The 13,906-nt window shown below is 38.9% G+C and overlaps 1 protein-coding gene across 2 annotated transcripts; it reads left to right on the top strand.

Moving 5' to 3' along the window:
* Positions 1–6,318: 6,318 nt before the first annotated feature.
* On the top strand, positions 6,319–13,487 carry LOC122671705 (flocculation protein FLO11-like). Of its 2 annotated transcripts, XM_043869084.1 has the most exons (7): positions 6,319–6,534; positions 6,569–6,614; positions 6,762–6,943; positions 7,379–7,490; positions 9,687–9,801; positions 11,243–12,316; positions 12,899–13,487. In XM_043869084.1, exons 3-7 carry the CDS (start codon positions 6,784–6,786, stop codon positions 13,127–13,129), a joined length of 1,692 nt encoding a protein of 563 aa, XP_043725019.1. In that variant the 5' UTR covers positions 6,319–6,534; positions 6,569–6,614; positions 6,762–6,783; the 3' UTR covers positions 13,130–13,487. The 2 variants fall into 2 exon arrangements, with proteins under 2 accessions (XP_043725019.1, XP_043725018.1); XM_043869083.1 differs by lacking the exons at positions 6,319–6,534; positions 6,569–6,614 and having other exon boundaries at positions 6,658–6,943.
* Positions 13,488–13,906: the final 419 nt, after the last annotated feature.

The raw sequence follows: 13,906 nt of genomic DNA, 5'->3' as shown, positions 1-13,906 counted from the left end.
TCCAGGAGGTGTGGCAGTCATTTCGTACCCCCTCTGTCAGGATACAGGACAACGTGCACTATATGGCATTTTCTTTACCATAGAATATATAGATTGAAGATGCTTGAATAGTGAAATAATGATCTTATTTCATTATCAAATAAATTTGAAAACCAAAGTTTTACCTATTTGACATCATTAAGTGGAGTAAGGTTCATCCACCATCTTACGGTCATATTTACTCTGCCCCTTATTATATGAAATCGATGATGCCCTTCCCATTGTTCAGGATGACTATCCCAAGACACCCACTCATCGAGGAAGGAATTCTTCTTTCACCATGGGCGAAGGAAAACTCAATCCTCAAGTACATAATATTTTTTTTGGGTGTAATTGTACAAAGTTGATTAGTCAAGAACATGGTTTTAGTGCAAGGTATTGGAACAAGTATCGGCAACACGTAAAACCGATACGATACCAATACAGTATCGGCTGTATCGGAGAAATTATCCCTTAATGTCTTTAAAAAAACAAGTTTTTTGACCATTTTACCCCTTATCCGTACCGTGCTGCCGATACCGATACAGTATCGGTATCGGTATCAGTGACTAGCAAAATCGGTACATATCACCTGATACCGATACTTAGAACCATGGTCAAGAAGTACTTATTTATTGTCAAAGACTTGACCCATGGCAACCAATTTGGTAAATAACACTATTAGATGCGGACTACCTGCACTTGGACAGAAAGACCCTATGAAGCTTTACTGTTCCCTAGGATTGGCTTTGGGTCTTTCCTGTGCAGTTTAGGTGGAGGACAAAGAAGGTCTCCTCCCCGGAGGGCCCGAGCCATCAGTGAGAAACCACTCTGGAAGAGTTAGAATTCTAATCTTGTGTCAGACGCACGGGCCTATTACTCCTCACCAAGAATGGTTTAAGGATACCTATCCAAAACAAAAAACAAAAAAAAAGTTTAAGGATTGAAACTTGAAATCATTAATTCGAAGTGATATTTTACCAAATCTCTCTAATGAGGAAAGGTTTGAGGTTGGAAGCAAAAGTTTCAGCTAATTGCACTTGATTCATTGCCCATGGTACCATAACCATACAATGCAGATGGGGATGTCTCAACCGAAATTAGGAGAGCATCACTAAATTGATAAATTGAAATCTGTATTTACTTCTCTTTGGGCCTTTGGGAATTAAATGCAAGTGTTTCATCTGAATTGAAGTCACATCCATGATTCAATGAACCAAACTCTAACCTCAAAAATCATTGTCCCATGCTTCCTATTAAATGCACAATTTCCATGACTGTCTACTATGGGAATGGCGTAGGATCATAGCATGGGTGCATAGGGCACCAATGATTTGGTGTGTGTCAAAGTTAAGGAAGATGGGACCCATAAGTAAGGCATTATCTGCACGGCTGACCTTTATGTGTATGATTAAATGTATTTTTCAGTTTCTTCTAAGGATTGCTAATTTTGTTGCACACTCCGTTGCTAGAGGACTCTATCTATTATGGATAGGATAGTTTTATCCAATTCTGACCTTGTTTCTCTATCGATGTTGTTTCAAGAAACGCGAGTTTAATCTGTTCTCTTCAATAAATCTTATTTCTACCAAAAAAAAGAGAAGGGCATCCCTACCAGGCCACCACCATGTGTTACTTTTCTACTATTAATTTTTTATTTTTTTTTTTGGGTTTCATAGAGCCACTGATTTTGATCCCTCTAATATGTAACTCTTTTTTAATGAAAACCTGTCATATTTGCTATTTAGTTTAGAATTCAGACGTTTTGGATTTTTTGTAAGGCGGAGGTTTCCCATGACGTCAAAGTGGGGAATCACACCAATGAGAGGATGGGAGACAGGTTCATATAGTATGGACCTACATTTTGTCGGAGAAGAGAATGAGTCAGTGTGAACCCCCAAACTCTTTTTGTGAGAGAACGTGGGGATAAATCCCACTCAACATTGTGAGGATCTTTTCCCTTTTTTTTTTTTAAGGGTATTTTTCCGTCACTATGCCTAGTGAAGTATAACGCTTCACCATTTGTCCCATGGTAGTACATGGGTTAGTCCATGTGATAAAAGACCAAACAATAATTTCATTGGTAAAATTTCAGTTTAAAATGAGTAAAGTAACTAAAATTGCAAAAGATGTCATTTTGTATTATATATATATTAATCTTCGTTTGATAGTATTTTGATAATTTTACTAAAACTTAGTCAAAATTTGAACAATTTTCTTTGCTTACTTTGGAATAAAATTTGGCCATTGATATGTATGTTGGGTTTTCTCTCATGTGGACTAACTCATGTACTACCGCGTGGCAAATAATAAAGCATTATACTTCACAAAGCATAGTGATGCCTAGAAAGACCTTTTTTTTTATTGTTTTTATAGACTTTGTTGATATGTTGTTCACATCATTTTCTAGTCATGCATTTGGGAAAAAGATCTCTATCCAGGAGTGTGGCCTACACCAGCATTCCCATGAGTCTATCTCTCTCTTCTCCATGTGAAAAGACACCTATGCCACCTTGTTTTAAGGAGGAGAGAGATAGACTCATGGGAGTGCTGGCATAGGGCACACTTCCGTACAGAAAACTGCTTCCCCATGCATTTTTAGTTTAAATTGATCTCTACCATGTTTGGATTGGAATAGATCGAATCAATCGTATCACTTGATTCAAAGCGGAATTAACCTCTGTTGATTTCGATTTTCACTAATTCAATTAAATACAAAATTAATTAATAAAAATAGGAAAAATGAACGTTAATCAGTTGCGTTGTTCTTATGCCCAAACACAGAAATGTGCAAAATTATCGCTCAACCCCAATGATTAAAAAATTTCATTTAATCAAATGTTCCTGCATGTGCTCTTAATCCTCTTATTGATCCCCTTGAGCTAGTGCAAGCACTACACAACCACACAACGATCTCTTGCCCATATATAGAAAAATTAGAAAATCTTACTTTCTAGTTATTGCCTTCTTTCTTTGATCACCAGAAGCATAGGAAGGCAAAGATAACTAATATTCTGCCCAAACCTGAATAGGCATAAAGACTCCAAACATCTACGTATGAAGAGATCAGATCTACCTTCCCCTGATCCACTAATTCTGATTACCCACTGCTCTAGCCATAAGCTATGGCAGCTCCAACTCGCAACCATAGGGCCCATCTTGTGAGGCCAGAGTGGGCCCAGTGGTCAGCCTCCATTTGAATTACATCAGGGGGTTTTTCACTTTTGCCAGATCTAGAGAGATATTACGAGTCCTTTGCCATTGGAATTGGAGTCAGTGGAGAGACCAATGCAATTTCGATACAACTAATAACAGAACTAATGATGTGCGGTCCTAGGAGAACATCACGTTGCCTCTACCACTCATAGTTTAAGTTCACGATATCTGGCACGATATAAGGCTATAAAAAACGAATCTTGATTGGCCTATGTTAACGATACTGATCAAGGATTAATATCGGCCTCTATTGATACTGATCTGGATTTACCGATCCAAGACCTATACTTAAGGGGATTGGAGGAGTTGAGAGATGGGGTGTTAAATACAAGGAAATTTGTCCTCTTAACACTTAAGAATCCAATCATCCACCTAGCACTTGAGATGATAAAATAATGTCATTGCCCATGTTTTTATAGTTGGATTCTTAAGTATAGTGTACTGCCCACTCGAGAGGATGAAAATCCTAAATACAGTGCATCTTTCTTTCACAAGAAATGTTTTTTACAAATTTCTAACAAGGAAAGAAAGAATAAGAATGAAAGTCCCATGTGACACAAGCTAGTACATAGTGAGTACAAAATCATCTTAAAGGTACATTTATTCGTTTACAATCGTCAATGGACTAATCAATTCCATTCCTTGCTTACTTATTCCAACGTTGAAAAGCAATCCTGTTTCAAAAAATTCTGCTTCTCGTGTAACTCTACTACTTAAGGGACATGTGATACCTAAATTGTTTTTCAAAACAAATTTTTGAGGGGGGGTGGAATTTTTATCCGCTGCTGTGCGCATTGTGCGGCGCAGCAGCGGATAAAGGTCCGAGGGGGGTGGGGGGAATCTAGAGGGGGGGAATGGACCTTTATCTACTCCATTTTCTGGGCAAGTCCATTCCCCCAAGTTCCTCTTATAGAGGGGGGCAAAAAATGACCACCCAAACCCTGCCTAGCTGGGGTCCATCCCCCTCTATTAGAGGAACTTGAGGAAATGGAACGGGTAGGAAATAGAGCAAATAAAAATACAAAGGGCTGGGGTTGAGACGGATTTTTATCCTTTGCTGTCCGCTGACCGGACAGCAGGGTGCTGTCCACTCACATGGGGGTGAAATGACCATTTAACCTCCTTGCCCAAACACACTGCCCGAGGGAAAGTTAAATGGTCATTTCACCCCCCATGTGAACGGATAGCACCCTGCTGTCTGGTCATTGGACAGCAGTGGATAAAAATCCGATTGAGACCGGGGAGGCGTAGTGACAATCAACACTGCTTTGTGCGAGAAGGTATTTGAAATCAAAATAAAATCTCCGGCCTTGAAAAAGACAAGAAATAATGGGCAAGATCATTTTTAGAAAAAAATGACCCATGGTGTAAGTTATTTTTGAAATGCAAGAAAAAAAAAAGATATATAAATTAATCATTATTTTTAGGGTAGATGGTGGTATTATGGATGTTGTGAAACTTAATAAAAGATTCCGAAGTAATATTTGCCACTTGGCAAACCACCTCGAACATAAAAATTGGCGTACAAATAGACTCCATCATTCATTCTCTATTAACTCATACAATTTGAACATAATCCAAGTTTTGTATATAAAAAGAGAAAGAGTTCTCTATGAGGAGCGTGGCCCTTGCGTACATGTGGGGTCAATAAGAGCACATGCGACAACATCAACAAAGCGATCATTATCGTTTTTCATGGGGGCAGGGCAGTCATTTTACCTCATGTCTGGGGCACATGGGTACATTCACCCATGGGTACATTCACCCACAAAGAACATTTCTCCATAAAAATAAATAATTCAAAAATGGAGAAAAGTTCTCTAGGGGAGTGTAGCACTCATGCCTAGAGAGGTCGGTTCAAGGGCGTACGAGATGGTTCTTATATGGTCTAGACAAAATTGGGGGGGGAGAGGCGAAATGATCTCCCCGTCCCTTGTGAAAGACGAAAATCCGACCCCCAAGATGCCTTTACACCCTCTCTCATTGGTTTCCACGAATGCAGGGGCCACATGGCCCACACTCCCCCAGAGAAAACGATCTCCCTTCAAATATATATTTAAAGGGAAAAAATTCTCTATCAAGGAGTGTGGCCTATGCCAGTACTTCCATAAGTCTATCTCTCTCCTCCTCATGTGAAAAGACATCTCTATCCCCTTGTTTTAAGGAGGAGAGATATAGACACATGGGAGTGTTGGCGTAGGCTACACTCCATTACAAAAAAACTACTTCCCATATTTAAAATAAGAGCAAAAAATTATGGACCGTTCAAATACAAATGTAGAATTGAATACAAATGTGACATATGATTGAATTTTTACACATAATTTGACATGAAATGATTAATCTATGAGGAACTTTATCCATCCATAAAGTTAAGAAACTGCCACATCATGAGTCATGTGAGTAATGTGAGTAAAATAATTGAGATGTGCTTTTAGGTATGGCAATCCATCCATGCTGCTGCTGAGCGAGTTGCACCCTTTCAAAAATCGGATTAAATCAGCCATGGTCAATCCTGATTTTGGCTGATTCTTGGTCCAAGTCCTAGAAACTTCGAGTTTTAGATCTGAGGACCGATTCTAGGGTTTTCCGACCGATTCCGTATTTTGAATCCTTGGTGAGTCGACTCGAATATGTACGATCGAAAACCGACGAACTCTGAAAAGCGCCCTTTTCTCTTTCAAAAGATAAAAGGAGGGTATTATCGTTATTATGTTTAAACATATCGATATTTACATACTCTCTCTCATCTCGCGTAAGCTTCTGTGTCGTTTTGTTTTTCTCCAAATATTCCATTTTCAAAAATCTGAAAACGTAGTAGCCTTCAAGTTCAAGTGAGAGAAAACGCGACCAGATAGAGAGAGAGAAGGAAAATTGTTTTGGTTGCGGTTGTTGACTTGGTAAGTTTGTAATGGCGATTGGCGTCGGAAGAGAAATCAAAATGATAAACAGAAGCTTTTGATCTTCCTTTGCTCCCTTTCTCGTTGCTCCGCTGGTCCACAGCGTCACCTGTCGATTTCTCAGACTTCACAAAACTTAAAATACCACTCCATATTCTTCACCTCCATTGCTAGCTTCCATATCCGATCGCTCTTTTTCTCTTTCTGAGTTGTTTTGTTTCTTGCATTAATGGCGGTCATCTTCAGCTAAGCTGGAGCTAAAGCTTAAGTTTTGTTTTTTAAACTCTTTAAGGCTCGGAAATTGATTTTATAGAAACGGCGGAGATCAGGAGGTTTTTTTTTTCTTCTTTATAGACAGCTTCGATTCGTGGACGTTAGAAGAAATGCAGCTTATTTTGCAGTTTTGTACCTGGTTTTTCAGACGATTTCCACAGCTCTTGAGTTGGATTTAAGATCTACAGGTCTTGTTTTCGCTTTGGGGAGAGTTAGAGGAATTTTGTTCTCTTTCAAGACTCAAGACAGTTCATTTTTTGGAGGTGTGGATGACAAGATAGGTTTTAGGTGGGAGATTTCTCTATTTTGACCTTTTTTTTGTTACTGGAGCTTAGATTCGGCAATGAATCGCAGCTTTAGGGCTCAGGAATCACGAATGCTGGCGTCCGTACAGCAGAGGCAGCCGGTGAGAAGGCTCGGAACGATGATGAAGGAGAAGGAAGAGGAGCTGGCTTTGTTTCTCGAGATGCGGAAACGCGAGAAGGAGCAGGATAACCTTCTTCTTCAGAACTCGGAAGAGTTCGACGGTCCTTTGGGTACGGTTCTTGTTTTCTTTCTGTTAGGCTTTTAGGTTTCGAGGTCTTTGATAGGCATTTTTTGGAAGTCTTGCGCTTGAAATTGCTCTTAATTGATCAAAGGGTGGAATATCGACTGTTGAGCTTTTAATTGGTCCATTAATGAAATGCGGATTATTGTTGTTATTTTTACTTATTGTATTCATATTTTGTTAAGAGTGTCGACAAATTCAAGCATTTTTCTTTTGTTGGCTATTGTTAGAATGGCTCCTTTAGATATTCTATTTTGTAAGGGAATTTATCTCTTCCTAATTCGTTATTGAGATTGCTTTTGTGGAATTCTTTAGCCACCTTTTGAAAGCCTACAAAATGATCAACCATTCTCGTAAATTTTATGTTCTCTGGCTATTGTTTTCATATTCATTTCCCTTGTTTACAAATAATTTATTGCTGCAGGATCTAAACCTGACAATTCTCCCATATTTAAGATTGTCACGCCCACACCTGCGCGGAAGACCGGGGCTGATGAGTTCCTGAATTCAGAGAATGATAAAAATGATTATGATTGGTAATGTGGAAACATCTCTTTGATTTGCAACAATACTAACCCTTTTAGTAGGGAAAATTAGATCAGACAGGTTATCATTATTGCCAGAGACTATTCTATGTTTAAGTTAGTTGGTTACCAGTTGGATACAATTAAAAGAAAAGCTGTCCAGTGGTTAGCGTTTTACTATCTAACTGTCATTTACATCAACTACTATATTTGAATGTTTGACCTACCTCTTAGTTGTGACTCCTGTTATTTATTAGATTGTCTTGATTTATCAAAAGGAGAATGGACTGTTAGCTAGGGGATTCTCAATTCAGTTCAGCACTTCAGCTAAGCTGTTGCATAATTATTTGGGATTAACCATGGCACTGTCTGGTTACAAGTAAAACAAAATGAAGGGAAAAATTAATCAAAAAGAAAATTGAAACTTCTGTAGCCAACTTAATATCTTATCAAATATGGTGAATAAATGTTTCTAATATATTCCCTTGCCCTATCATATTTTCCTATTCAAACCAATTTTTTTTTTTGAAAAGTGAAGTGAAATTTTGTTACAATGCTTAATAAGTTATTTAGTTACAGTGTCATTGTTGGTAATGATTAGAAAAGTTTCCAGTTAAAATTTTTTTTTTTTTTTTTTTGGGGTATTAATTTCATTTCCCTTCCATTCACTTCACTCCAACCAGATGGAGACTATATAAATCATTTTAACCATTACTCTCTCTCTGTTAAGTCATAAGTTGTTGAGTGACATGAGTCTCTCTCTCTCTGCTTCCATTCTTATCCTTTGTCAATTTTATAATCTTCACGTCCAGTTTCTGTAGCAATGGATGGAGGAATTCTTTACTTGAGGATTAATCCATCCTATATTTTTCTTAGTGGTGGATTGAATGGACTCCTTGAAACTGAACTAGTGTCATTAGGTATGGGCATTCTGAAAAGCCTTAAGATGTGGAAATCTTAATAAATGTTCAAAACCACATTGCCTACGTTACTTTGTCTTGAAATAATGGCCACTTTTTGGAAAAACTTCTGATGATCTAATCCTCTCTTATTGGAATGCAATTCTATCCTTGTTCTCTGTATCCTTTGGGAATGCAACACTAGCAGCGCAAGTTTGTAGTCCTTGTTCCATCAATTTGGCTTTTCTCCATTTGCTTCTAAAGTCTGGTTTTACCGACAAGATAAAAGAAAGGGCGTACCCAGTGCACAAGGTTCCCGTCACTGCGGGGCCTGGGGAGGGTCATAATGTACGCAGCCTTACCCCTGCTTTCGCAGATATCAACACAATATTATTAATTCTTGATTCTTTTGAAAACAATCATGTTGTACATATTTTTTTCTCCTCAAATCCATGAGTCTATTCTCCCTACAATTCTCTAAAGTAACAAAACGAACCACTCTCAAAGACAACTGGTATCTACTACTTTACAGATGTAAGGGCTATACTCAATATATAAATCCTTCACGTATGGAACTGAATTTTATGGTCACTTACTCCTATATTCTCACAAAACCATCAGTAAACAACAGATGCAACAAAAACAACAAACTAAACCTTTTCCCTATCACTTGAGGTCAGCTACAATAATCCTGTTCTAACCTTTCTTTTTCTGTAAGGTTATGTCTGCTGTCAACCCATTTTGTCTTTTTTCACCACTAGCATGCAGGTGATCTTGAGCCTCTTTCTTTCAGAACATATAATTCATGCAATATCATTCCTCACTGTCATATTTGCTGGTACTCATTTCCCATAGTTGAGTCATCTCAATCAACTTTAACTCATTTTTTCATCTCCTTGTGCTACTGTAAAGTTGCGTCAAGTAACATTTCTGATTCTGTCTTTCCTTATCATACCAATCATCAGCACATCTTCACTGCAGATGCAATTATTTTATATAGATGTTGCTTTATTGCCCAACTTTCTTCTGTAATCTTTTTTATCAGCTGAAAACACTTGTATTTGTTGGAGAACGTGGAAACCAGGCAACGGAGATAGCATTGTTAAGTTTCAATATTTTCTTTGTTATTTGATGTCCATTTCTTAAAATTCTGAATATTCTCAGACTATGTTATGGTTGCAAATGATGAAGTAGCTTTGCATAGCATGAACTTGAAATTGATGATGTTAGTTTTAATGCTTTGGGGTTCTTTTTGAGCTTGGTGAGTAAGGTCCCTTTGGAATTGGTATTTATTTTGCTATGTTTACAGGCTGCTTACACCCCCTGGTACTCCTCTTTTTCCGTCTTTGGAGATGGAATCACAGAAGATGTTAATGAATCAGATTGGAACTCCTAAAACACGACCTGCTTCCTTGAAGTCTAGGGTGAGAACTCAATTTAATTTAGCTTTTGGATGCTTAATATCCCACTGCAGTCTATGGAAACCATTATTTTAAAATTTATAGATGGTGATACATGAAACTAAGTATCGTAATCATCATGAACTTGAACCTATCTCCCTACTTCCACTTTATGGGAAAACAGGTGGTGATGAATGAAAAGCACAACTGCATTGAACATCCACATTTAGAATATGCAAGGGAAGTATCCATTCTTTGATGGGTGTTCTATTATGTGGGAGCCACAGAACCCTGACTATTGGAAGTCACAAATTGAAACACAACTACCAGATCTTCTGAGACCCATTGATATGAAAAGGGGGGACGGGGGTTCCTCCCCTTGCATGTATGACAAGCTTAGGCCAGATTTGGTATAATTTCTTTTTAATTTCAGATTGATTTCATGAAATAGTCACCAAATAGATTTTTGGTCAAGAAATTGAAATTGTTTTGGTTGCATCAATCTTAAATATTTCAAGAACCAAGAAATCCATGGGGTAGTTCAATTTTTGAGGATAGATTCTCTATATTTCTTTGGGAGAGGGTGGTGGTGATGGTGGCTGGGTGGAGGTGGTGGTAGGGTGGTAGCGGTGGCATGGTGGTGGTGAGACCATCAAGAGAAGAAGAAGGTTGATGTTTTATTTTTAACCTGAAATTACTGCTTTGCCTATCAAATTAACCGTGTGCTCATTAAAGAGCTAGAGTGAAATCAACTACAATTTCAAAATTGAAAGGGATTCTCGCCTATTTCAGAATTTCTGTTCTCATTTGATTTCTATTTCACTGAAATAAGATGCAAAGATCAAACCAAACAATTTTCGAAACAGAAAGCACCCCATGAAATTGAAATATAACCATACCAAACCAGGCCTTTATATTACACTGTGTTAGTTGTAATTGTCTGGCATAAAAAAACTTTATTTTTCCTTCGATTTTAGCTCCTTGATTCAATATGCCATTCTGTCATGTTACCATTGAGAAAGCGAACTCCAGAGTGTTGGAATCAGTGGACCAATACTCAGTGAGGGAGATTGGTTTAGTGTTTATATAGAAGAGGAATTTGAGAAAAATAGCAGATAATGTCCTTTTTGTGACGAATACATACCTTATTACACTGTTGCCATGGGATGCATTTTGACTTGCTTATTTAATGTGGCTGAACAGTTGAATCTAGGAAATATAAATTTATCTGAACTCCATTATGCTGAGTTAGGAAATAAATGAAATGGGTTTGAATAGGTTCGTTTATTACTGTTTCAAAAGTTTTCATATTCATAATTTTGTTGAGATGTTTCAAGGAAAAGCATTGTTTGGGAGTTGGGACTTTTCCCTTTTTTTATTTTTTTTTTAATTTTTTTGTGGCAGTATTCTTTCTTAAGTTTTGAAGTCATGCTGCCGTGTCATTTTCTTTCTGACTTTGTTGCAGTTAGCAAATCCGCAGACTGAGGCTGCACCAAGGGACAATTCATTATGTAGGCAACCAACTTCATTGCCTGGGTTGAACTCAACTACTTTAGGAATTCGAAGGCCTTCCTCATCTGGAGGACCAGTTTCAACTGCATCAAGACCTCAAACACCGACTGGACGACCAACATTAACAGCACCAGCTAAACCCTCAAGATCTTCCACACCTACTTCGCGTACCACCTTGCCTTCCTCTAAGTCCACAGCTCCTGCAAGATCTTCAACACCTACTTCGCGGACCACCTTGCCTTCGTCCAAGTCCACAGCTCCTGCAAGATCTTCAACACCTACTTCGCGGACCACCTTACCTTCCTCTAAGTCCACAGCTCCTGCAAGATCTTCAACCCCTACCACGAGATCTGTGGCTAGATCTTCTACACCAACAGCAAGACCCACTGTACCAGCATCAAAGCCCATATCAAGGTCAGCAACACCAACTCGTAGAACACCAACTACATCAAGTGTACCAAGGGTCTCTGCTCCTCCTGGACGGTCTTCTTCAGTTACGAAGTCGGCTCCCACAACAGCAACAAAGCCAGTGCCATCACGTGGCAGTTCTCCAACTGTAAAATCCAGACCATGGAAACCCTCAGAGATGCCTGGATTCTCACTCGATGTTCCCCCAAATCTGAGGACATCACTACCTGAAAGGCCAGTTTCAGCCTCTAGGGGTAGGCCTGGAGCTCCCACTGCTAGATCATCCTCTGTTGAGGCTGGTTCCAATGGAAGAACAAGAAGACAATCATGTTCTCCTTCAAGGGGACGGACTCCAAATGGTAGTATCCATACCAGTGGAAGCTCTGTTCCTGCAGTGAGTCGATCACCCTCTAATGTTAGTGATAATGTGAGCCCTGTTGTAATTGGAACGAAGATGGTTGAGAGAGTAATAAACATGCGGAAACTGGCACCCCCAAAGCGAGATGACCCACGCTCTACCCAAAATAACTCTGGAGGGAAGTCATCATCATCCCCAGATAGTTCAGGTTTTGGAAGAACACTCTCGAAAAAATCCTTAGATATGGCTCTGAGGCATATGGTATGTATCTCCTCCTCTTCTTGCTTTGTTTCCTTTTTTGTTTTGCATAGGAAAACTAGAATATAGGACGGTGGGACTGGAAGAAAGACTGGTCGACTCATGCATTTCGTGCAATCAGAATTCCCTTCATCTATGTTGCCCTTCACAAAATGACATGCACCTGGGATCTGTCAGATGTAGCTTTCTGGAATATTCTGTATTATAGAATATCTTAGAGGAGTGCCATTTCCATTTCCATTTTTGTGTCAAGTTGGGGTCTTGTAATCTTAGATTTTAAAGTAAAGTAATCATGAGCCCCAGACTTTCCATAACACACATGCACATTGGGTGAGAATTGTGGTGCACTCTGAGGGCGGGGTAATTGAGACCTCACCAGTCGAGTGACAACTACCACAATGAGATACCCTCTATTGGTATGCCATAAATAGATTTGGTGAGATGTTTATAAACAAAACATGTGTCTTTGTCTCCTTATAATACAACTTGTCAGAGTTTCTTAGATAGATCTATGAGAGTAAGAGCTAAGCACTTGTTGGGTGTTGTATGGTGTATGTTTTTTACTTTGTGGATTTCCTTAATCAGGATATAAGGCGAAGCATTCCAGGAAACTTACGCCCATTAATGACGAACATCCCAGCTTCTTCTATGTATAGTGTGAGGTCAGGGACCACAAGAAGCAGGACGGTTAGTGTATCAGATTCTCCTCTTGCCACGTGCAGCAATGCCAGTTCAGAGCAAAGCGTCAATAACAATGCCCTTTGCTTAGATGGGAGTGAAGTAGATGATGATCTTGGTAGTGAAAGAGGTGGTTGATCATCTCCTGCAAGTCATCATGGTAGGTGATTGTTTGGCAATGGTTTTGTGCACTGCCTGAAGGTACCCCCCCACCTTTAATTTTTAATTGTAAACTCAGCCTCTAGAAAGTGAATTGTCTTCACAAATTGCTGACAGAAGACTTTGCTTCTATGGTTTCTGTAAAGGTTATCGGGTAAGTTCGCTGCTAAATTATAGTTTTCATAGGCTTTTGTAATATTAGGGAAACTGATTAGGAATGACCTTTAGCTCTCTGGGTCAACATCCACGATTAGGTATTGTGAACCATATTTATACAAACTTCCTAATGTTAGAACTGGAAATTGAAAGTTCAAGTTTCTTTTTCATCTCTATATGCTATGATTAGACTAATTTGGCAATGCTTACCTTGTTTTGTGCATCATTTTTTTGGCTTTAGACTTCCTTCATCATTGGCTGAACCACAATCTGCTTAAGGTTATCAAGTTTCATCTTTGAACTAATTGACTAGTATGCAATCTTTCAAGTGTTTTGGGCCCCAATGGTTGCCTCGTCTCAGTTCTCCTGAATCCAGAATGAGTATTCTGTTCTGATGGCTTCACCAAAGGCCATTGATTGCGTCAAGGGGTTTTTAGTCCATGGATGCCAATGACTTGATACTGTAATCATGGTTTGCAGAATCGGAATTGGATTGCTGATTTGGGCCACTTTGAATCAGATAATTCAGACTAGATTTATAGGATTCAGGCCGATTTTGACCGATTCTCAACTGATTCCGGTCAAATTATTCATGGAAGC

Source organism: Telopea speciosissima, chromosome 8 (genome assembly GCF_018873765.1).
Source record: "Telopea speciosissima isolate NSW1024214 ecotype Mountain lineage chromosome 8, Tspe_v1, whole genome shotgun sequence".
NCBI lineage: Eukaryota > Viridiplantae > Streptophyta > Magnoliopsida > Proteales > Proteaceae > Telopea > Telopea speciosissima.
Note: the sequence above shows the minus strand (reverse complement) of the source record. Positions and strands in the feature narration are given on the sequence as shown.